This window comes from Scardinius erythrophthalmus (assembly GCF_964197995.2).
Source record: "Scardinius erythrophthalmus genome assembly, chromosome: 3".
Classification (NCBI taxonomy): Eukaryota; Metazoa; Chordata; class Actinopteri; order Cypriniformes; family Leuciscidae; genus Scardinius; species Scardinius erythrophthalmus.
The window spans coordinates 43,057,012-43,082,171 of NC_138223.1; the positions used below are offsets into that span (position 1 = coordinate 43,057,012).

General features: G+C 37.7%; 2 protein-coding genes across 5 annotated transcripts in view; one reads left to right on the forward strand and one right to left on the reverse strand.

The window, feature by feature from the left end:
* The window catches only part of inpp4b (inositol polyphosphate-4-phosphatase type II B), a 160,905-nt gene extending 154,696 nt beyond the window's left edge, over window positions 1–6,209 (forward strand). For 2 of the 4 annotated variants that reach the window (XM_081362240.1, XM_081362242.1), the window contains one exon: window positions 4,987–6,209. In XM_081362240.1, coding sequence (XP_081218366.1) covers window positions 4,987–5,119 — 133 coding nt within the window. In that variant the 3' untranslated portion in view covers window positions 5,120–6,209. Of the gene's footprint in view, window positions 1–4,188; window positions 4,406–4,986 lie in introns of those variants that run through there. The other 2 variants (XM_081362239.1, XM_081362241.1) reach the window with 1 other exon arrangement.
* Window positions 6,210–10,741: 4,532 nt separating this feature from the next.
* il15 (interleukin 15) lies at window positions 10,742–23,699 on the reverse strand. Its single transcript, XM_081361598.1, has 8 exons — window positions 23,634–23,699; window positions 22,360–22,836; window positions 19,392–20,197; window positions 16,810–16,904; window positions 13,873–13,969; window positions 13,646–13,690; window positions 13,386–13,508; window positions 10,742–11,182 (listed from the first exon to the last, which is right to left on the reverse strand). The coding sequence occupies exons 3-8, from the start codon at window positions 19,455–19,457 to the stop codon at window positions 11,048–11,050; spliced, it is 561 nt and encodes a 186-aa protein (XP_081217724.1). The 5' UTR covers window positions 19,458–20,197; window positions 22,360–22,836; window positions 23,634–23,699; the 3' UTR covers window positions 10,742–11,047.
* Between the last annotated feature and the right edge of the window lie 1,461 nt (window positions 23,700–25,160).

Here is a 25,160-nt window from a genome sequence, read left to right on the forward strand (position 1 = left end):
ACAACTACAAGCCAAGTATACTTTGAATACTTAATTATACTTTAAGTATATCTCGATCAAAAAATTGAGTACAAGTACAGGCCAAATATACCTGGACTTTTCTCTCAGTCTCAGCATAAGTCAAGTACACTGAAGTGTAATTTTAAGTATATTTCTGAGAAGTACATAAAGTATATTTTTGAGAAGTATATAAAATGTAGACTGAAAGTATACTTTCTTATTTTTAGTTTAAAAGAAGTGTACTAATAGAACACTTGAATAAACTTATTTTACGTAAGGGACCTCATTGCTATTTGTAAACACATATTTGAGAAATCAGGAGTACTTGTCATTTTTGAATATTTGAAATGCTATGCATGAACTTTTCAGAGACAACAAGCACAATGATTTGCGAGTTTCCTTCCCAAAGCCGTAAGAACCTGCTAAAGATGCTTCTGATGTATGTGATATGGAGTTTGAAGTGTCTGCGCTGATGGGCGATTCTCTTATTAGTTGTGTTGGGTGTTAAAGGGTTAGTTCTCCCAAAAATGAAAATTCTGTCAGTAATTACTCACCCTCATGTTGTTCCAACTGCGTAAGACCTTCGTTCATCTTCGGAACACAAATTAAGATATTTTTGATGAAATCTGAGCCATGTCTCACTCCTCCATAGGCTGCTATGTGACCGAAACTTGCTGGCCCAGAAAAGTTATTAAAGAGATCGTTAATATAGTCCAAGTAACTCCAGTGGCTCAATCTTAAGTTTATCAAGCGACGAGAATACGTTATGTGCCCAAAAACAAACAAAAATAACGACTTTATTCCACTATTCATTTCCTTCTCTCTGGACCTCTAGTTGGTTCGCGTAGTGTTTTTGCGCAGCGCGTCTGTGTTACACGTCACCACGTAGGCTCACTATTGGCCGACGCCGGTCATGTGTGTGATGCGTGATGACGTGCAACACAGACGCGCAGCGCAAAAACACTACGAGGCCCAGAGAGAAGGAAATGAAAAGTGGAATAAAGTCGTTATTTTTGTTTGTTTTTGCGCACAAAAAGTATTCTCGTCGCTTGATAAACTTAAGATTGAGCCACTGGAGTCACTTGGACTATATTAACGATCTTTTTAATAACTTTTCTGGGCCAGCAAGTTTCGGTCACATAGCAGCCTATGGACGAGTGAGACATGGCTCAGATTTCATCAAAAATATCTTAATTTGTGTTCCGAAGATGAACGAAGGTCTTGCGCAGTTGGAACAACATGAGGGTGAGTAATTACTGACAGAATTTTCATTTTTGGGTGAACTAACCCTTTAATGCCCTGAAGGCTTCGGGTTTGCTTGTTTTGCAATGGCGGATGAGAAGGCTGTTGATTGTACGTAGCAGAACCGGTCTGCAGAAATTGTTTAAAGCTAAAGAAGAAAGTTGAGCTGACACACATTGTGACAAATTTGGATTGATGTCAACCTGTGTTACATTCACTCAGCTGTATAGATTTACTGTGACATTTCAACGAGAGATTGTGTAAATCTGGGACAAAAACAAAACTCTTTCATTTCTTTTCAAAGGAATATCAGCAGACGAACAATGTTTGTTGCTCTTGGAGTCCTTAATCAGATGCAGGTCACCTCGTTTGAACTTTGCGTGCATCTATAAATAGAGCTCTGGAATTTTTTTTATTCATATGATACGTAACTCAATATGAACACAGCTTACTATGATCGACAGCCGTTTTAACACAGTATTTGCACAATATCATGCTGTCAACTTAAGTTAAACAATTGTGCTTTGATGTTAAAAAAAAGGAATCAGTTATTGATAGTGAGCATTTTAAACCTATTAACTTGTGCCTTCCTTTGTAACTTATGACTTGTAAAGGAATGTTTGGAAACCTGTTTGAAAATGGTGATTAGTTTTGCGATTTAGCAAGTCAGCAACAATCCTCCTGATGCTGACTACACTTGTTGCATTGTGTTTGTCTGTGTGCACAACACAATAGAAAGACTGCATAATTCTGCTTATTATATTTGTATCATTTTGCAGCACCCAATTTGTCTCTCACATCAAATTCAAATCAGACTGCAAACAAGTCAGTTGAAGTTGTTTATTTGCTGTTGAATAAGTACAAGATTAGTATAGTATGGGGTTCTATCTGCATCTGTAAAAATATAGAGTTTAGTCATTTTATTAAGTTTTAATTTTAAAAGGTGCCCCTATTATGCTGGGCATATGTGACAAATCAGAGCCTGGGTCATCTGAGGTCTGGGTCGATTTGGTCACGACTGGGTATTCTGACCAATCAGAGCAGAGTAGACCAATCACAACAGACTGAGCCATCTGACCAATCAGAGCAGAGTAGACCAATCACAACAGACTGAGGCATCTGACCAACAGAGCAGAGTAGACCAATCACAACAGACTGGGTCATCTGACCAATCAGAGCAGAGTAGACCAATCACTACAGACTGAGGCATCTGACCAATCAGAGCAGAGTAGACCAATCACAACAGACTGGGTCATCTGACCAATCAGAGCAGAGTAGACCAATCACAACAGACTGAGCCATCTGACCAATCAGAGCAGAGTAGACCAATCACAACAGACTGAGCCATCTGACCAATCAGAGCAGAGTAGACCAATCACAACAGACTGGGTCATCTGACCAATCAGAGCAGAGTAGACCAATCACAACAGAATGGGTCATCTGACCAATCAGAGCAGAGTAGACCAATCACAATATACTGGGTCATCTGACCAATCAGAGCAGAGTAGACCAATCACAACAGACTGGGTCATCTGACCAATCAGAGCAGAGTAGACCAATCACAATATACTGGGTCATCTGACCAATCAGAGCAGAGTAGACCAATCACAACAGACTGGGCCATCTGACCAATCAGAGCAGAGTAGACCAATCACAACAGACTGGGCCATCTGACCCATCAGGGCAGAGTAGACCAATCACAACAGACTGGGCCATCTGACCCATCAGGGCAGAGTAGACCAATCACAACAGACTGAGCCATCTGACCAATCAGAGCAGAGTAGACCAATCACAACAGACTGAGCCATCTGACCAATCAGAGCAGAGTAGACCAATCACAACAGACTGGGTCATCTGACCAATCAGAGCAGAGTAGACCAATCACAACAGAATGGGTCATCTGACCAATCAGAGCAGAGTAGACCAATCACAATATACTGGGTCATCTGACCAATCAGAGCAGAGTAGACCAATCACAACAGACTGGGTCATCTGACCAATCAGAGCAGAGTAGACCAATCACAACAGACTGAGCCATCTGACCAATCAGAGCAGAGTAGACCAATCACAACAGACTGGGCCATCTGACCAATCAGAGCAGAGTAGACCAATCACAACAGACTGGGCCATCTGACCCATCAGGGCAGAGTAGACCAATCACAACAGACTGGGCCATCTGACCCATCAGGGCAGAGTAGACCAATCACAACAGACTGAGCCATCTGACCAATCAGAGCAGAGTAGACCAATCACAACAGACTGAGCCATCTGACCAATCAGAGCAGAGTAGACCAATCACAACAGACTGGGTCATCTGACCAATCAGAGCAGAGTAGACCAATCACAACAGAATGGGTCATCTGACCAATCAGAGCAGAGTAGACCAATCACAATATACTGGGTCATCTGACCAATCAGAGCAGAGTAGACCAATCACAACAGACTGGGTCATCTGACCAATCAGAGCAGAGTAGACCAATCACAATATACTGGGTCATCTGACCAATCAGAGCAGAGTAGACCAATCACAACAGACTGGGCCATCTGACCAATCAGAGCAGAGTAGACCAATCACAACAGACTGGGCCATCTGACCCATCAGGGCAGAGTAGACCAATCACAACAGACTGGGTCATCTGACCAATCAGAGGGCTTGCGGAAAGGTCAGTCAGATCAGTGTTCACATAACTGATAGATATAGACATTCAAGAACCATTAATGAGAATACTGTCATCCTGCTTCTGGTATTTTTGTCACCATTTACTATTATTTTGTCATCATTTTAAAACTGATTTGTATTGGCATATTGTTGAGTGTGTGTGTCTTGTATGTCGGACTAACCCATTTCACCTTTCTTGAATTTGTTTGTCCAAACCGACGCATTGAACTAACTTCTTGTTGGATGTTTGCTTATTTCTCTCTGTCGTTTCGTCTGGGAACGCTCAGCGGTCTCTTGGCCCAGAGAGAGGTTGCCCAATGGGACGACCCTGAAGCGGGATCCATAGCTATTAACAAGCCGGCGTCCCGCCACTTCTATCCCATCGCCCTTCTGCTCGTCAGCTCGCACCTGCTGGTGGTGTGGCTCATTTTAAGTCTTGTTTTTTTGCTTGCAAAATACCAATAAACTGCTGATTATACTATAACCCAGCTGCGTCTAACTTCTTACTTGCTTCCTTGAGTGTTTCTCTCTGTCTTCACCAATAACTCTGTGTGTCGTACAGGACTGGCAACTGTACGTTTACGGGTGTTTGATGTTTTACCACTACTAGCAACTAACAAGTTGTAGTACTTTCACTTTGAGCTCTCAAACTGAGATTTTCGGTAATATTTATTTGTTTAAACCCTCATGTCTTCCACCCTCATTTTTTTTCTTGGTTGAGCATGAAAGGTTTGGAAATGCCTGAGGGCAAGTACAGTAAATGACGCCTAAATCCTCATTCTGGGTCAATCATGTTTTTAAATCAGAAGGTGAGAAGGAAGTGAGGATGTTTTTGTTTTCGACTCACAGATCTTTTGCATTTCACGCTTTCATAATTGAAGTGTTATTTATTGAGTAGAATCTAAATGTTTCCTCATGCTCTGCATATTTACTGTAGAAAGACTGAGGCCTTTGTACTGTTGTTTTGGATAGTTTCATCATCATCCCTTTCCTTTTTCTTTCTTTCTTTCTTTCTTTCTTTCTTTCTTTCTTTCTTTCTTTCTTTCTTTCTTTCTTTCTTTCTTTCTTCATCTTCCCCTCATCAGAGAAGGCTGCCGGATTGAGAATGTGCAAAAGAATATAAAGTGCAGAAAATATGCTTTCAACATGCTCCAGCTGATGGCCTTTCCCAAATACTACCGGCCTCCTGAAGGGACGTATGGGAAGGTGGACTCGTGAAACATCTAGAGATACAGTGAGGTTCAAAAGTCCACATTGAAAATCTTGGATTTAAAATTTTGTTTAAAAAAAATAAAAACAATGATATGGGATTAATAAAAAAATATATTTAAGAATTTATTTATAAATAATGCTTTAATGACAGAAGCACTTGAGCAAAACCTTATATACCAAATACTTCATTGCCCGGTTTCACAGACGAGGTTTAAACCTAATGTCTCAGACTAAAATGCATGTTTGAGCTGTTTTAACTGAAAGCAACTTGCACTGATGTATCTCAAAATATGTCAGTGTCATTGTTTTGTCTCAAGATGCACACCAGAAATGTTTCTAAGGCATGTTTATAAAAGCTACTTAAAAGTCCTAAGTAAACTAAGGCCTAGCCTGTCTGTGAAATCAGGCCAATTTCTTGTAAAATTAAATTTTCACTCAACATGTTGTAAATTTCAGACTTTTGAACCCTGCTGTGTGTGTGTGTGTGTGTGTGTGTGTGTGTGTGTGTGTGTGTGTGTGTGTGTGTGTGTGTGTGTGTGTGTGTGTGTGTGTGCGCGTGTGTGTGTGTGCATGTGTACACATACTGTGTGTGTGCACATGAACATTACATCCAGTGAGGAGCAGAAAACTTGCTTCTTTACGTTTTTAAATGTTTTATGTCTTACATATGCAGAATATATTCAAACAGAATGTTTTTTTTTATCATTTCACGAAACCATGCGGTGCATTATTTAAAAATAATTTAAAAATACTAAATGTAAACTATAGCAAATATACTTATTTTTCTTTTTTTACATGTCAAATGTGTACAAATGTTTTCTATTAAAGGTGAAAAGCGAGCGATCGTTCTGAATATGTAGCTTTGAAAGCCAAGTAGCTGTTTTGCACCCGTCTCAGTCATCACATGTCTGTATAGATGTGTCTCAACACCACAAATCTTTTGTTGTTACTATTTTCTTTTTGTATTGAGGCATTTCTGAAAGTGTGTACTGTATGTTTTTATGATTGTGTTGGTATATAAAGCCATTTCACTGTCATATATACGTTTTTTTTATTATGATTATTGGACATATTTTTCACTTATGCATTTATTTGTGAATTTGTGGTATTTTTAGATGCTTATCGCGGTACAGGTGGACCAGATTCATAATGACTGATCCTTCAAGCCAAACAAAATGTTATGTGCCTTGTGCAGTTGAGTTGGTCTGATTATTCTTGCCTGATCACATTCATGTTTGTCATCGGTCAGAACAGAACGTCTCTGGAACGAGTGACTTGAAACAAAAACAAACAAATGAGTTTGCGAGTGAACAACAAAGAAAGCAACTTGACATTTCATCGCTGATCTTGTGCTGATCAGTTCACGGTGTAAATTCGCTATGAAGTCAGCTGATTCATTGTGCCGTTGATCTTTTGCTGTACAACAGTAATTTCTTGCTAGAAATGACATCAGAAGTGGAAAACATTGGTTAAAAACATGCATTTACACACAAACTGACCAGCCGCAACTTTCAAACGCCATCTTTTTTTTAGCTCAACTGTCGCAGAATGAAAAGCACAGGATTGTGGGATATCAAAGGCCCTGTTTAAGATGCGTTTCGTTCGATCGGATCGCAAGTGGACGACTCTAAATACAGATGTAAAAGTCTAAAAGGTCTTTCCGTCCACTTTCCAGAGGCGTTTGAAAACTCACTCGACCGGATTGCTTTCAGTGTCTTTTTTTACAGTGTACAAAGGAGAAACATTTTCTTTCACTATCACGGCTACATTTTTCTTCTAAATTTGGTTCGATTTATGTTGGAACAATTAAAAAACAATTTGCTAATTGGGGAAGAGCAATAAACATAATTCAAAAGATAAAATTCAAGATGTTAAGACCGAAAACAAGTCTTAACATCTTACACAGTTTTGGTTAAAGGGATGGTTCAGAGTAAAATCAACCTAGGGTCCTTTGCTCCATGACCTCGAGCCAAACACCCCCCAGAAGCCTTTTTCCCCTTGGTTGAACATTATTAAAGTTAGAGCTTATTATATCAGAGATATCAGCCGAATGGCTTAGTGCAGGCGCTAACGGATCCTAGGCTGTCTCTCGTAAATTACCCCACTAATAATGCTGGAATGGCACCAAACTTCTACAGTAGTACAAATAGGTTCTGTGCTCATAAAACGAGGCATTGGAAAGTTTGTAAGTACATCAGGAGTTTATTTAAATAACACTTGCCTAACGGTTCATGCTACCGCTAACCCGGACGTCGAGGTCACTTCAGTGATTTGGGAAAAGCCCGTAAAAGTCCTGACAGAAAGCGATGCATAAGGATGTAGTCGTGTAACGACGCCCAGTTCCAGGAATGCACTAATATTTTGTTGGTAGTACCAGTTTGCAAGAATTATTAGTTAACACTAAGTTGTCAACACTTCGGAAAAAATAAAAATAAATTCACTAGCTTTTCCCTTACACTTGTGAGTTTTGCACAGGACTTTTATGGGCTTTTCCCATAGACAGTAAAAGAAATGGACACAGCGACCCCATTGGAACTCAATTGAGACAAGTGAAGCCCGTTTTCAGCGATTTCTTAGCACTTCCTTTCCTGACGCGCAGACTCAAACCGAGCAAAGCGTTACACGGACCACGTGAGCAACCCGTCTGTCTTCTAGTAGCTGTGCCAAGAGAAATCTGAATCATTCCCTTCCGAATCTTGCAGAGACGGAGAGTGTGATTAAGAGCTGTCCATGAGCTTGGAGCAGGAGAAACTTTTGCTAAGTATTCTGATTAATTATATTGTCATTTTGCCTCCACGTCTCCCCGATTGCCCGCGAGCTTCTCCTCCCGTCCATACGGTAATCTCTCTAGTGTGCGACAGAGAGTCGCGTGGTTATGACGCAATCGTTAGCCTACTTTTACAAAAACTGCTTCTACGGGGCCATAACATAAGCTACAAGGTAATGGAGCATTTTATACATTGTCGTGTTTCTTTAGAAATAAAAAATGGACAAATGGAGTCTTCAAACGCCTCAGATGTAAAGTTATTCGCTGTCAAAGTGACGCCAAAATGAATGGAAGTCAATGGGATTGCTAACGCAAGTGAAGTTCTGCTACAAGATGGCGGCACCCGGTCGACTTCAACTTCCGGTCGACTTCCTTCCCGCTTGGCTTTTCCCAAATAAAGTGACCTCGATGTCCGGGTTAGCGGTAGCATGAGCCGTCAGGGAAGTGTTATTTAAATAAACTCCTGATGTACTTACAATCTTTCCAATGCCTCGTTTTATGAGCACAGAACCTATTTGTACTACTGTAGAAGTTTGGTGCCATTCCAGCATTATTAGTGGGGTAATTTACGAGAGACAGCCTAGGATCCGTTGGCGCCTGCACTAAGCCATTCGGCTGATATCTCTAAATCAGCTCTAACTTTAATAATGTTCAACCAAAGGGAAAAAAGGCTTCTGGGTGGGGGTGTTTGGCTCGAGGTCATGGAGCAAAGGACCCTAGGTTGATTTTACTCCGAACCATCCCTTTAAGTAAATAATGTAAGGAAGTTTGGATAATTTAAAACAGATTACGATTTGAGCGCAGGATACATTAAAGCAAGTTCAGCGGATGTTACTGTATCCGCCCCTCTTACTGGATGCATTGTATTCCAGAAGTAATTTGATAATAATTCATAAATAGTTGTATGCATTGACTATACCACATTCCCTCCTAAAGTAGTACTGGCATTCATTTGTCCTATATGGGTGCCTGTTCATTCATAAGCACAGCAATTTGTATCTTCTTGAGGACAGTCCTCGGCTTTCAGGTCAGAGACCAAGTCAACAACGTTTCAGACAGGAGGTTAAGTGAAAACTCTTGAGTATTCGAACTCGAATAGTAACTCGAGAGCCATTAAAGAGGAGTAATCTGATAAATGCCGTTCACTTGATAGCATATTGCTGCGACCTCTGGAAGTAATTTCATTTAGGATCTCCAATTTGGTTGTTGTATGACATTGATGGGTTTAAATATCCTTCCAGAAATGAAACAGGCACCCATCTGGCATCCTTCAATACAGTAATCTGTTAAATAGGCCTACACACAAATTATTCACTATTTATTTTTTTCCTACAAATGCAAAAGTAACAGTAAAGGCCCCTTTACGCCTATAAAGATAGCGTCCACACCAGCGGACGGTTTATTCTGAGTGCCCGTCTGTCACTTTAAATGCTCGAGCTCGTTACAGATTCTGATTGGCCGTCAATTTTGTCATTATTAATCAGCTGGATAAAATCGTCCAACGATATCGCTTCTCTGTGCCGTTATCGTTATAGCTGTGGTGTGTGAACTCTGCTGATCTTTAACATTGAGAATGATTTTTAGAACGATATCTTTATAGTTATCGTCCTTGGTGTGAATGAGCCTTTATTTATTTTTTCCTCTTGGATTTGAATATTCTTCAAATACTTGGTATTGTGGCCATCTCCTCTTCATCCCGCCATTTTGCAAACCTCTGCCTTCTTGCTGTTGGCTGGTAAGAAATCAAATGTTCATTTCATTAGGCTACCCTAATTACAAAATGTAACAGGCTGGATTAGATAACATTTAATTATGTGAAAAGAGTGTTAGAATATGGAAAAAGCTTCTGCACATTTAAATGGACACTGAATGATATTTATTTAATATGTCGAATGTTTGTAAAGTCATGTACCCTACACCAATGAACCTTATTTGTATATAAAATGTTTTTATACTTCATTTTTAGCTACTGCCACGTTCTTTTTTCTTTTTAGCCTGTGAAAATGTGATGAAAATCAAGTTTTTAATGTTGTTTATATGTCTATGTGGTGTTTTTAATATGCTCTAAGACAAACCATGTGTAAATTCATAAGTCGACACCATTGCTGAGTATTTTCTCCTTAAAACTGCAGTGAACCACAGACAGTCTCAAAAACACGGTTATTTCTGACGTCACAAACTACCTTGCAACCAATCAGATCAACGTGTGATCGGCAACGAGTGGATCTCTGAGTGAGTGGAGGCAGGGCTCATTTGCATATTCATAGAACTGCATATACTAAATGAGGCAAGGGTGTCGAGTTACATTCCAACTATTTTAAGGCAATGTATTTAAATGTAATTTAAATGTATTAAAAAACATTTAAATGTGTAATTTTGGTGATCAAAGATGAGTTTTAAGGGATAAAATGATTGACTACAGGGGGACTTTAACTCCGAGTTGGTTGAACCTCCTGAAACGGGCCCTGATCACCTGCAGCATCAACCAGCTCAACATCAGGTAAGCAGCTGAATAACTAATGCTGAAATAATTCAATCGTTATTTTCAACTTACTGATTTATATTGCATAATGAGTCATGGTGACATGAACAAGTAGTTGGCTCACATGGGACAGGCGTGGAGTTCACAAAACACTTCCACAGGAAATCCCTCCTTAGATAAGCAAAATAATAGAGCCTCTTTGTTCCTCAAAGTTAAAAATAATGACATTGGCCCTTACGCTTCCTCCAGACAGTCTCGTCAGTGGGTTTGTTTTTCGATTTTCTTTTTAAATCACCCTTTAATCCACTTCAGAGCAAATGCATAAATACTGAGATAAGAAACCAATCCAATTCACCACAACATGCCAACAAACAACTACTTCTGTTAATAAAACATGCTTTAATGTAGCAATACATGGAATATAAAACAATATATAAAAGCTATATTACATTAAACAATTTTTCATATTTCACCTCAAAATTCTGTACATTTAGAAGACATTCACAGCTCAACAATTATTCACAAAACCCCTCTGTTACAAAATATTTTCTTACAGTATTAACAAAGTGACACTTTCAGAGTGAAGTGATATAAATAGTAATACAAAAAAGACACTAGCATAATTTAAAATGATAATAGATAAATGAGCTTATTGTACACGCAATCAGTGAGATAAAGTATGATTCTAATCACATGTTACATCCCGATCCCGTTTTCCCTGGCACATTGTTAACAGTTTCTGGAGAAATGTCTTCATCCTCTCAAAGAAAACCATGGGATTGGTGAGTTCTTGTTCACAGTAGTATGTTTTCTTACACTTCTGTAGAAGCAATCCAAACACAAACTCATTACCAACATGACCATCATTTATTGTTATATATATCAACATCATTCAGAATTGAAGAATCGGATGCTTTTCCCATTCGTGACTGTGAACTTGAATTGGAATTGCAGGACGATTCGAAAATCAACCCACTAGAAATTGATTAAGTTATGGAACAAACATTTGAACTAATTGAGCACATTTATTTTCTGGTATTATGCAGAATTATTTGTCTAATAAGACTTTTTTCTTGACCAACAGTAATCAGCCTTAAGAAACACCACAAAATGTCCACCATATTGTTTTCAGAGATCATTTTATATATAAACTTTACAAATATTACTTACTATAATATTTCACACAAGTGTACTGATAATAGACAAAAAATAATATATATGGTAACACTTTATAATATCTGATTCTGTACGCTATTAATCGTTAGTTTATTAATCATTTATAAAGCATTAATAGACATTAATAAGCAGTTTATAAATGCTGTATTCTTGATTTAAAAGCATATCTATAATGTGTTTAATAATTGTATTTTCATACTTTATTAATGATCAATTTATCATTTCTAAATGAAGAATTGCATTATTTAGATCACTTAGAAAGTGTAAGTAAATGATTAATAAATTATTTAAATGTACATTCATACATGTTAATATTCAGACATATAGTAATAGTTACTTAGTGTTAATAAATGCTTTATTAACACGTATTAATTCAGGTAGTTATAAAGCATTCAGTAGTGGTCAGTTAACTATTTTTGTGAGCTCATCTAAAGTGAGGACTAGTTATGCCTTGTAAATCATTTACAAAGGAGATTTAAAGGCTGTTAAATATGTTTTTATGTTCTGTATCACTGTGTTGTGTTTGTTTCCTTTTTCTGTTTAGAAGAAAACCTGAGTCTTTAAATCTCCTTTGTAAATGATTTACAAGGCATAACTAGTCTTCTCTTTAGATGAGCTCATAAAAATAGTTCACTGGCCACTACTAAATGCATTATAACTACCTGAATTACTACATTTACTCACACTTTCTAAGTGATCTTATGAATCACTGACAACTCTTAAATAACTGCTTTGTAAATAATGCAATACTTCATTTAAAACTGATAAATTATGAATCAAGAATAAATCATTTATAGCCGTATTTATAAACTGCTTATTAATTTCTTTTAATGCTTTATAAATGATGAATTAACTGTTTACTAATGCTTAACTGATGATTAATAGTGTGCAGTTATACTCTTCTTCCTGCCTCTATGTATTAATGCTCATGGGTATCCTAAATGGGTTCATTCAGACCTTAACATTAAGTATTTTACTGTTATGTGTCAACAAGATTCAACAAGACATGTTCACCTGGCTATACCCAATGTTTAGATCTGTTGTGGTATTTATGCAAATTAGCACATACGTAATTAGATTATGCACCGTTTGTCATGTTAACAAACAATTTTTAAAAACTTGTAATACGTTTTTTGTTTGTATTGATGTAAGTAATCAACTCAGTAATTTTCATGGTGATATCTAAAGGTTAAATTTTTTACCCTATTCATGTAAGAAAAATAATGAACAGGCTATATTTGGGTCTTTTTCGAAACTTTCCCCTAATGGGATTCTTCTGGACTTTTTTTTCCTTACTCAGGACATATTGAGGATACAGAATCAGTTGAGTTTGCTTCTGTTGCAATTTGTTCAAGGTTGACCCTCATTTTGGCTTAAAATGACTGGACTACAAAGCCATGTGTTTGTGTAAGAAAAATATCCTTTTTTATAACTATAAACTAAATCACTGGCTTACTTTCAAGAGGGAGTTGAGTTCCAGCGGAAGAGTGACCTCTGACCCGATGCATTAGCCAGGATATTGTTTTATATAACTCTGATTGTGTTCGACGGAAAGAAGAATGTCATACACACCTAGGATGGCTTGAGTGCGAGTACTGTAAATTTTCATTTTTGGGTGAACTGTTATTTTAAATGCAAATTTCTGTAGTGCCATTTCAAAGGTTGATTATCAATCTAACCGAATGTTTCTAGAAATACTCCATATATTGTGTGTATAGACATGTTTATGAGTCATTTATGCTGGAAAAGTTAAAAAAAAATGTGTTACAATTCCGCTGCCTCAATATTTAGTCAATTCTGAATGACGCACAACCCCGACACACATTGTGGATATTGCTTTGACTTACAGGTCCACTATAATCTTTTAAAGTCGTCTCTATCATGTGCTGGTTATTATTTGTTGGGTCTTCTTCATGCAAGAGAACGTTCATCTCCATCAGAAAACAGTCGATAAGCTTATATGTGCAGTCCTGCAAACAAACAGAATAACACTGGATTGGGTTTATGCAGAATTTATCCATCACAATGCCAGTGTTGCTTCAGTCATTTGTTGGCTTACATTTTGTCCGACTGGTCTCATTTCCTTTAGTTATATAAGTAAACTTACATTGATATCATCAGTATTTGGAGTGTACAAGCGTGCATCAGATTTCTGGAAAAGAAGATGTTTGGAAATAAGGATTCTGAATGATAAAGCCAGATGGTTTATATATATATATATATATATATCAGCGATTATCAAAACAGCGATTATGACACAAAACTAAGATAAATCGACTGTGCAGTTTCTCCTTAAGTTGCACAATGCATCAAAATATCATATTTCACGCTTACATTGAATAAATGCTCCGTCTCTTCTAGTGCTCTCTGGAGGTCTCGCAGCGCCTGCGTTGCATGACCTTCAGCCATGGGCAACAGAGCACTTAGACAGCTGAACACACACAAAAAAAAACAAAAAAGAATCAGTTAAAAATGCTCGATAATCCTGCAATTACAATCACTTAACCACCATTACACATACACATGCAATGCCACGTGTTGCAGTTTCAACTAATGAGGCACTAAAGTTTTCCCGTTAACATTTACTTCATAAACCCTTTATTCCCCAGCCCTGTGTTTCACTGCATTATGTTGCTCTTCTGAACATAAACCTTATATGTTTATGCAATAACCCTGACACAATAATGCAGCATATGGCTCGGTTCCAAAACCTCGTAAGCCGCTTTGCTGTCTACAGTTACATCCCAACGAAAAGAGAACTTTGTAATCGACTGACTTTTTTTTATGTTTTTTAATTCAGTCTCTTCTGCTCACCAATGCTGCATTTATTTAATCAACAATACAGTGAAAATGGAAATATGGTGAAATATTATTACAATTTAAAATAACTGTTTTCTATGTGAATATGATGTAAAATGAAATATACTCCTGTGATCAAAGCTGAATTTTCAGCATCATTACTCCAGTCCACAGTGTCACATGATCCTTTTAGAAATCACTCGAATATGATGATTTGATGCTCAAGAAACATTTATGATTATTATCAGTGTTGAAATACATCTGTACGCTGTGCAAAGCACTGATTTCAATAGAGGCTGGTCATATCATGTTACTAAATCCTCAAACAAGCAGAAAAAAACACACAGCACACAGTATTTGAATGAATCAGAACTATATATTAATAATCCACATTTCACTTTTTTTCCGTAAGCTTAATGCATTAAAGTGTCATCATCTCCAAAAGAAGGTATTTTAGAACAAAGTAAACTTTTAGAAGAAAACCTTCTATGAGCCAGTCTTCTGCACTTCATATATAGAATCTTATCGAGGTTTCATCAAGGGATCATTTCATGGATTTAGTCCAAAAAAGTCATTTTGTTTTAATGTTTTTTTTTTTTTTTGTATTTTAATTCATTTTTATTACAGCTCGTAAACATACTTTATCACCAACATCTGTTTAAAGCTACACTGGGTAGGATTTTCTCCCATCTAGCGGTGAAATTGTTTATGACTACCAACTTTCATTCCGAGGGCGTTTTAACTCCTACGGTGGCCGTATTATTTCAAATCTGCCGGCAGTCGCGAGTAATCTCCCCCTCGCATTCGTCACGGTGCCACTGAGTTTAAAAACGCGAAAGGCGAAGCTTTAATTTCCAGGTATGTCCCTCTTTGGCTAATGTATTTTCAAGATGGAGGCGCAACATGGCTTCCGCCATTCAAGCGACGCGCTCTCTAAATGGCAGATTCTACGCTTATGAGAATACTTGATTAGTTGGTAGAAGTAATTACACATTAATGAGCACATATCATTTTGAAAGAACAAAGTGTTTTTTGCTAAGAATCAACTTAAAAAATTACACAGTGTAGCTTTAAATAGCCCAAAACATGAAAGTATTATGCAATAATTGAAGACATTTCTCCTTTATATAAAACCTTTAACTCTTTCCCCGCCAGCGTTCTTGAAAAAAGTTGACAGCCACCGCCAGCATTTTTGATAATTAAAAAAAAAAAAAAATTTAAAAGGCCCCTGGAATATCTGAACATGCAAAATATATCAAAAGAAACAATACAACCCGCTTTATTCTAGCTTCATGCTTTTTTTTAATCAACACTTGAATGTAGGTAAGTGTGAAAAATAGAACAAAAAGCTGAGAAAATCATGTTTTTGTTGAAGACTACAACGTTTTTATCGCTTGTGTCTGCTTCTTCTTTGCCTGTGTTTTGATCCGGAGTTTCAGTACTCTTTCAGATGATGCGTGATAGCGCCCCCTACCTTATAACTGTGAAAACACAGATCGCGGGAAATTTCCTTCAATGGTGTGGAAAGAGTTAAAAGTGAGTCAAGTTTTATATCACTTTTTTTTTCACCCCCATTGTAATAATAGAATTGAAATCAAATCTGAAATCTAAACACTTTTCAAGGTCACAATTCTCCACCCTTTTCATTGTAAGACAATTGAAAAGGCCAAACAACGTCGTGCCAATTACAGACAATAGTGTTGTTTGCTCTAGGCACAGAGATCGCTCTTGTAGAGTCATATTACAAGTCGAGTGGGAATTTTATGTAGACGTGCACGCTTAGCTAATGCACTGTATAGTGGGGCGGCACTTTACAGAAATCTCAGATGATTCAATATCTAGTGCATCAGATTGCTCACATGGTGATGTTGTCACAAGGGCTGTATCTCAACAATTATAAACTCAAGAACTGTAAAGAGTCCAAAGTCCAATTAGACAAATGTCATATATATATATATTTCATAAATGGTCAGGTCGGGGAGAGTTGTCACGTGTTATTTATTATCATGTTAAAGTAATATTTTAGCCAACTTCTCATGGCCTCAACAACTGTATTTTCTTCTATTTTTGCTGTTTCAAGAATCGCTTAATGTTTCATTCAGACTATTTAATGGCAGGCCATTGTGACAACTTACCCCATAATTAAGTGTCAACATAACCTGCTATTGGGGCACATTGTCACAAAAGGTGTTGAATTTTCTGTGCAATAATAATGATGTTTCAGAATTGTAATAAAATAAAGATTCTTGGAGTATGCTTTAGAAGAAAACACTATTTCAGTCACAAATTCACATTTAATTCAATGTGTGCTGTCATTTCTTTGTAATTGTGCAATTTCAAAGTGAAAATTCTTTCTACACTGATTATTTCCCCCCAGTGGATTATAGTACAACTGGTTTTTGCAACCCACTCTAGGCTTTGTGCCAGATTCACACAGAAATCAGCAAAAGAAGTCTAATTTCTTAGATATACCTCAGAATTAAGATAGAATTCCAAACCTCTGAGTTCAAAAGGCATTCCATGTGATTCTCAAAACACCAAGGGTTACAAACACATCTTCCAGTTCTCTGTAAGAAATCACACACTTTTTTAGTACTCAGAAGTGCAAAATGCTGCAAAAATTCCACAGATAGAGAAGTGATTCTTTCATTTGTTGGAAAGAATAACAGTTCCAGGAAACAAAGAGCACAGTCAGTACATGGAAACTTAAACACAAATAATGAACTACAGCATGAAGCACTGAATGTTCGGCAACCGAAATTATTCAGTTGAATAAATGAAAAGACAGAATAAATTTTACCAAACAATAGCTGCGTTTACATGTACACTTATAATCGGATTGACGGCTCAATCGGACTAAAAAACCTTCATGTAAACACCTTAATCGATCCAAAATGAGCTCGATCCGAATGAAATTTCAATCGGATTGAAAGGGGTGGTTTATTCCTTTTGTAATCCGATCGAGAGAACATGTAAACGCTTGATTTAATCTTTCCTTGCTCAAAGATGGCAAACTAAAATTATTTTTAGTTTAATAATTGATTTATATTAAGTTATATTGTGCTTTGTATGTATAACGTCTGCTGGAATGTTAAAAAGTGTTAATTAAATATTTTTAAATAGTAGTTTTATAATTGATTTATTTTTATTTTTTTTAAAAGCAAGACAAAATAGTAAAAAGCATATTGACTTAAATTTATGCAATGGTGAAAAATTGGCAAAATAAATGGGAAAAAATGCACACACACACACACACACACACAAAAAACGCATTTGGTATTCGGCTTTCGTCAAAGTGTTTCAATTCGATGCATCCCTAGTTAATTATTAGTAATCAGTATCTCTTTCAGTTTCACTTGTAACTTTTCATTACATACTAGTACTTACATATTAGATATTACAACACTATCTCACAACAAATTCGTACGAATTCGTACAAATGATAAAAAGTTGGCGAATTCGTACGAATTCGTACGACCTCACTCGTACGAATTTGTACGATTTGTCTAAACCCACGTGATGGGTAGGTTTAGGGGCGGGGTCAGGGGTAGGTCATTCGTATGAATTCATACGAATTGGGCAATTCATAAAATATGTATGATTTTGCAAAAATCGTACTAATTCGTACGAGTGAGGTTGTATGAATTCGTACGAATTAGCCACTTCATAGAATTTGTCCGTTTTCCCGTGAGATCAGGTTGGATATTACTACTTCTCACTGGTAACAAAGCACATTTTTGCCATTGAATTGTAGTTTAGATATCAACAATTTACTTCCGATTTTCTTTTTACCAGTAACTATTCATTGAGTAGGCTACTAGTACTTATATTTGTTAACTTCATTCAAATGAATTTTGTTAACCGTTCCAGTTTTCCTAGCAGGCATACTAATAAAGACACTAATGCCTACAATAAGTAACATTTAAAAGCTTAGTAAAAAGTCAAATGTATTAGTGTAAAGTGTTCGGTCGATCTATAGAGTAGCTAATCTGACTAGTCTTTACAGAAGTAGGCTATAAAAGAAACTGCAACTAGTTGTTACTAGTACTTTACAACTGGGACAGTTACTAGTATCTAACATTTAAGAAGCCTACTACTACCAAATAAACAGTACACAGGACTAGATAAAACTGGTCAATAGTATATAATCACAAATAAACTCGTTGGCAAATTTGCAATTTGTTGCCAGTAACAGTCGAATAGTCTCTACGACTTGTAGCATTAAAAAGCACAAATAGGCTAATTGGTGTCTAGTAAACAGTTAATAGTGAAATAAAAATTGATACTAGTCACTATTGGATTACTTATGTATTAGTAAGTAAAAATAAGCTACTAGTAACATAATAGCCTATACGCTTTAGTTTAAAAGAATTAGTTAGATATTAAAATGGCTTGCCATTAGGATTCACAGAAATTAATATTAATCAATATTTCAAGATCAAGTCTATATGAAATCATGTCGTTTCGTAATTGATAGCAGAGGATTTAATGAACAAGCTACGCGTGCACCGGCAAGTTTGATTGAGTCATTTCCAATGACTAACATGCGAACCTTGAAGTACTTGTACGTATTCATCGTTGCATGTACCGCTGTAGTGCACAATGTGCGCACTGTAATCTGATGTCTATATATAACATTGTGCAACAACGCAGTGGCCAATATATTAGCCTACATAAAGTAAAATACCCCAAATATACATGCTGTAAAATAGATTTATATAACATATATTTAATAGTTTTGAGCCTTCTTTGTATATTAAAATTACTTTTTAAATATAAATAGCCGAAATATTTATGAATACATTTCAGCAAGAATAGATTTTTTTTTTGTCTACAAATTTCCAATAGAAAATGTCTCCCATGCACATTTTGAAATGGGACGTTTTACAACAAGTGTTCGACATATTTACAACATGGTTCTCATATATTTAGTAGATCGATAATCTGACATTTCACTCATACATGATCACCACTATCAACTTATAAATGCATTTAACACATTAATTTGACAAGCTCTGAGTGACATTAGTGCACCGCGAGAGCGCATTTCCTACCCTTGCTTTTGGTGGCCTATTCCAAAATCCTGCGATAAAGGCGATGAAGAGGGTCATTAAAATCATCGAAACGAGCTTGTTGGTAGGCCAACCACAACAGTTGCGTGAAGTTCACATGATCTCGCTATGTAAAAGTCCTTGTAGTATGTCATGGAGGCGTATGAAATCCTATTGATTACTCCAATTGGATATTAATCCATGAGTGCACACTGAAGGCTTCTTCCTCCGTGTGAGCACTGAGCAAATCTGCAACTGAAAAGATTCTCTCTCTCACACACACACACACACACACACACACACACACACACACACCCGCCCATTGCAGCCAGTGGACGGAGTAGCTTTCACTTTGGCAACATGCGTGTTTTCTCTGTGAAGTGCAACGCGAGTTCTCTTCCTTTTATGTAACTCAGCAACACGTTTGTTTGGGTGTTAAACATACGTTCATCTCGGATACATAAAGAATAATGTAATGTAATCGCTGTTGGAAGCAGAGGTTTAAAGTCCACTGACAAGACCTCGAGATACGGTAATTAAGTCACATATGAGTTATGTCATCTGTGAAAGAAATTAATAGCAGTTTGGAGAAATACGATTAAAAAGATTTTCCACTCACATGAGATGAAGACTCCAGTCATCAATCTTTAACTTGGACTTGGAAACATCTGTTTTATTTTATGTAGAGCGGGTCGCCCCCTAATGGGTATATTGCCATGCTGACATCATCACATCAGTGGCGCCTCCAGAAATTTTTCATAGGGGTGGCCAGATGGGGCCACTTAAAATCTTGGGGTGGCACACCAAAACTATAAACCATAATTTCAGAATTTTATTCTACTGTTGTAGTAAATCGGCCTGTAGAAAACTATCAGAAAGACTTAAGGAAACTCCTACTGATATACTTTGGTTTATTGTGTTATATTTAATGTTACTAATGATATAATGCGCATAGACTAATAACAGTACAGTTAACATTTTGAGTTGCAGAACAATTCTGTTTTATTTTGCAATTATATTTGGCATAAGGTGTACATTTATTGCAAACAAAACAGTTACTGGGGAAAAGCAGATACTGGCAGATAATAAAAGCAAGGACAGAAACAATCACATCTTTGCTTTATGTAACAGGACTTTCCCAACAGGGATCAATAGTCTGATTCTGATTACCAGGCTATACAGTATGTGTAAGAAACATTTATGTCTTTGCTTAATGTAAAACAAAAATAATTATTACTGTTACAAAAAGAACTTCCCAACAGGGATCAATAGTCTCTGATTCTGATTACCAGGCTTCAGAATAGCTTGATTCGCCTGTTGCTATGTTTTTTGGCAAACACATCCACAAAGTCATCAAGATTTATGGCCCTAGCCCTTCTTGATTCTACACTCAGCACACCCAAATTGCTTAAACGCTCATCAGTCATGGTACTTCTCAAGGCAGTTTTGATTAACTTTAGCTTAGAAAAACTGCGCTCACAGGATGCAGTGCTCACGGGTAGTGCAAGTGCAATTTTGCACAGTTTAAACATTTGGTGGAAGACCTCCTTAAATGGCTCCAGAAAGACAGTGAGCTCTATTAATGTCTTTGGTGTTTCCTGACCACTACTTTGCTTCCTCTCAAGAATGCGCTTATGCTGGGGGATCTCATATTGTAGATCCTCAGTACTGCAGTTGTATTGTGAGGCAAATGGAAACACTACATCTTTCTCACAAAATATGGCACTGCACGGATTCAAAGCCTGTATCCCTTTCATAATCACACAATTTTCTTTAGAAAATCTTCTCTTCACCTCGGAGAGAAGCACATCAATAACTGGAATGAATGAACCTGTCCGAAAGGACTCTTTCTCTGTGCTCTCTTGTCTTTGAACTATTGGAGTGAACAAGTAATGCCCTTCAAGCAAAGAGCTTGGTCTGACCTGACGGCCTGAAGGTGTGGCACTGATGTTGCATTGCTCAGTAAGAGTTAAAGTATTGTCCCAGATGTCATTAAAGAGAGAGCCCTCTCTGTAACTCTCCAATGTGTCAACAAGAGAGTCAACAAGTGTGACAGCTGTGCCCAAATCAAGTTGTGGGGACTGTAAAATATCTGATAGATATTTTATCTCACCAAGAACACTGGTGAATGTTACAAGGAGGCTAACGAACTTGAGATCTATTTGGGCTAATAAACCTCTTGCCTCTACAGCTCTGTCACCATTTTGCTCTTCTGATATTTCTTTTAGTAGACGTATGATGGCTGACAGTCTGTCTCTCACTGTCTTGCAAGCATTATACCTACATGCCCACCGTGTCTCTATCAGTCTTTGTAACTCTCTTGGGGCCCCCTGAAACATCTCCCTCTGTACCTCAAGCCATCTTTGGTGCACATATGACCCTGACACAAAAACATACAGTTTCTGCACAAGAGAAAAGAAGCAATTAGCTTCAGGGATGCATTTCACACTGTCAACTAATACTAAATTTAAACAATGTGCATTGCAGTGCACATAAAAAGCTAATGGGGCCTCTGATTTTATGCGTGCTTGCACACCTGTGTTTTTTCCGCTCATGACTGAGGCTCCATCATATGCTTGCCCTACAAGGTGGTTTTTGTAGTCAAGACCATGCTTTTGCAAAATTTGAATTATTTTCTGTGAAAGTGCTGCAGCATCAAGGCGCTGTGCTGCCTCAAAGGCAAGGAAGCTCTCACATACTGACCCATTGTAATAGTATCTTATTACAAAGGACATCTGTTCTTTTTTGCTTAGGTCTTTAGTCTCATCAACCAAAATGCTGAAAGCCTCACTTTGGGAAACTTCACTAGTTACTGAAGTGCGGACCATTTCAGCTAGACAATCAATTATTTCATTTTGTGTGTCATGCCCAAGATATGTTGCATTTCTTTGACTTGTCATTTTTCTTTTGACTGTGGGATTGTGTTTGGCTAGCAGTTCCATAATAGCGAGAAAGTTTCCTTTATTCTCACCTTCTGATTCTTTATGTGCTCTCTGTGCTATGTTCTGCGTAGCTGTGAGAAGCAGGGTTTCTCCAACAACTTTAATGTACTCTCTATTTTCCTTCACTAATTTATTGTATTCCACATTTAAGGAGGCTGAGAGAGAGGATGTGCTTGCAGTGGATTTCTCATACTCTGCCCATGCTAACATTGCATTAGTATGTGCTTCAGATTTGGCATGACCTAAAAGTCCCCCATCTTTGAAGGTTGCCTTTTTCCAATGTTTGAATCCCTCTTCAGATGTAAATACTGAATCACCTGAGGAGGGGAGACTGAAATGCCGGCAGGCATAACAGTAGGCAGAGTCTTTACTCTGAGAGTATTCCAGCCATTTATGTGTGTTGTACCAGTCTTTAGAGAAGCATCGTCTTCTGTCCCCTTGAAAGGTACAAGGGAAGATTTTCAGATGTGGCTGCTTGGGCTCCTCTGCTCTTGACTGGGAGATATCTATAATGAAACAAGAGGCAAAATCAGTTATTCTGATATTAAAATAATAATGATAATAATGATAATAATAACAATAATAATAATAAGCCCCTCTCGTAATTATCAATCAAGCTGTAATAATGGCCTATAGGCATTTCTATTCAGACTAATAAAACTCAACTACTAATAAACATGAATCAAAAAGCTTTAAGTGATTGTCATGATTTGTAATTTAATGGAAACACACTAAACAAAACATTTCTCTAGATGATGTTACTATCTTGGCTAGCCATCAATTTCATTATTAGGGCCACGTGATCGTAACTTCACCTGTTGGTCCAGGAACACGTCTAACACCTGCTTTTGCCATGTCCTGCCACGCTTCTGTGACCAATGGTGCTGACTGTCCCTGGGCTGCTGCTGTCTGTTCTTCCTCGTCATTGTGTTCTGTCACTAATGCTGGCTGTGTATCATTGTCATGCTGCTCTGTCTGTTCCTCTCCTCCATCCTCCTCCTCCTCCTCACTATTACTAAGCCTCTCTTGCTCCCCTGCCATCTCTTTCACTCCTTCTGTACTTTTCTTCTTAAAATAAGAAGAGATGTCTGTGGACTTTCTCTTGATTGTCTGAAAATTGACATAACATGCACCAGCTAACGACGTTAGCTAGGTAACGTTAACTCTTGTCAAAACGTGTCAAAGACACATCAAAAAGCTGCTGTAACAGTATACTGTAACCATTTGGCACTTAAAAAGCACGTCACGACACATAATTCCCCGTTTTCTTTTACTAAAGAATAGTTTTGACTTATTTACTTACCGGTAGTCTTCTTCGTCTTCTAACTTCTTTAGAAATTGTTGACTGACGGGCACGCGCTGAGCTGGTGCTGTCTGAGCGCGCAACAGCAGCGGCGGGGGAGGGGCGGGCTACGGTATGCGTCTAGAGCGGTTTGCCTGCCTGGCTGTGCATTAGGGATGAAATGCATAACTGATGCTACTAAAATTTATACCGGCCAGTGGGGTGGCCAGTGGGGTGGCCAGGAGTTGGCCACCCCTGGCCACCCCCTGGTGGCGCCATTGCATCACATGACCACGTGTCACGCAATTTACTAATAACAATAAAGTTAAGTTTATTTAGCGCATTTAGTCAGTGCTGCAAGCGCTTTCGAAAACCTAAACAATGTTTAGCTAGCTGACATCACAAACCAGCAAAATCCACTGAGACTGCATTTAAGAGTGTCTGTTATATGGTTGTGTGTGTGGGTTCATGAGATGGAGGGTGAAAAACACTGAAAAAAAACACAGCTTTGGTGTGAAAAGGCAGCAGTTAATACACTCACTTAATACTGGCACCTGTTGGCGTGAATGCATTAAATCCAAAACAATGAGTAGCCTAGGCCTACTATTAATGCATTACAAAGTAAACCACTTAGTGTGAACGTCATAAATATTTGACTATATTTGAATAAAGCAAAAGTGCAAATTTTCAGCATGTCACTTTCACTTACCCTTGCACTGTTCCTACATCCTTACTTCACCGATTAGCATTAAAGGAACACTCCGACTTTTTGGGACTTTAGCTTATTCACAGTATCCCCCAGAGTTAGATAAGTCCATACATACCTTTTTCATTTCTGTGCATTCTGTAAGTGTTATTTGACGCACCCACCGCTAGCCTAGCTTAGCACAAAGACTGGATGTAAATGGATAAGGTAGCATACTAATCCTAATAAGTGACAAAATAATGCAAACATTTTCCTATTTACATGTTGTGATCTGTATAGTCACAGCGTGTACAAATAACAAGGCTATATGAGACAGAGACCATTTTTAATCGTATAAATACTGGGAACTATATTCTCACTAGGCGTAGGAGCACTGTGTAGGCACGAGACGCCCTGTGGTGAGGAGCAGAGAGTTCGCTCAGAGTTGGAGTAATAGAGTCAACAGAGTAAATTTATAGTTTACAATCATGGGTGTTCGCTGTATCTTGTCTTACAGCTTCCAAAGTTTGTAACTCCTCGTCTGTGTATTCTGGCTCAAAACTATATAGATCTGGATCTTGGTTTGATACCCAGTAAAATTCCTCTGACAATTCCTCAAAGTCAGCCATGATCACGAGTCATGTTCGCTACTAGCTAGTTAGTCACGTTTGTTTTGTTTACGGAACCATCAACAGGGCGTCTCGTGTGCTGCGCTAATCACTCCGCCCAAGTAGCTGTGCTCCTACGCCTAGTGAGAATATAGTTCCCAGTATTTATACGACTAAAAATGGTCTCTGTCTCATATAGCCTTGTTATTTGTACACGCTGTGACTATACAGATCACAACATGTAAATAGGAAAAT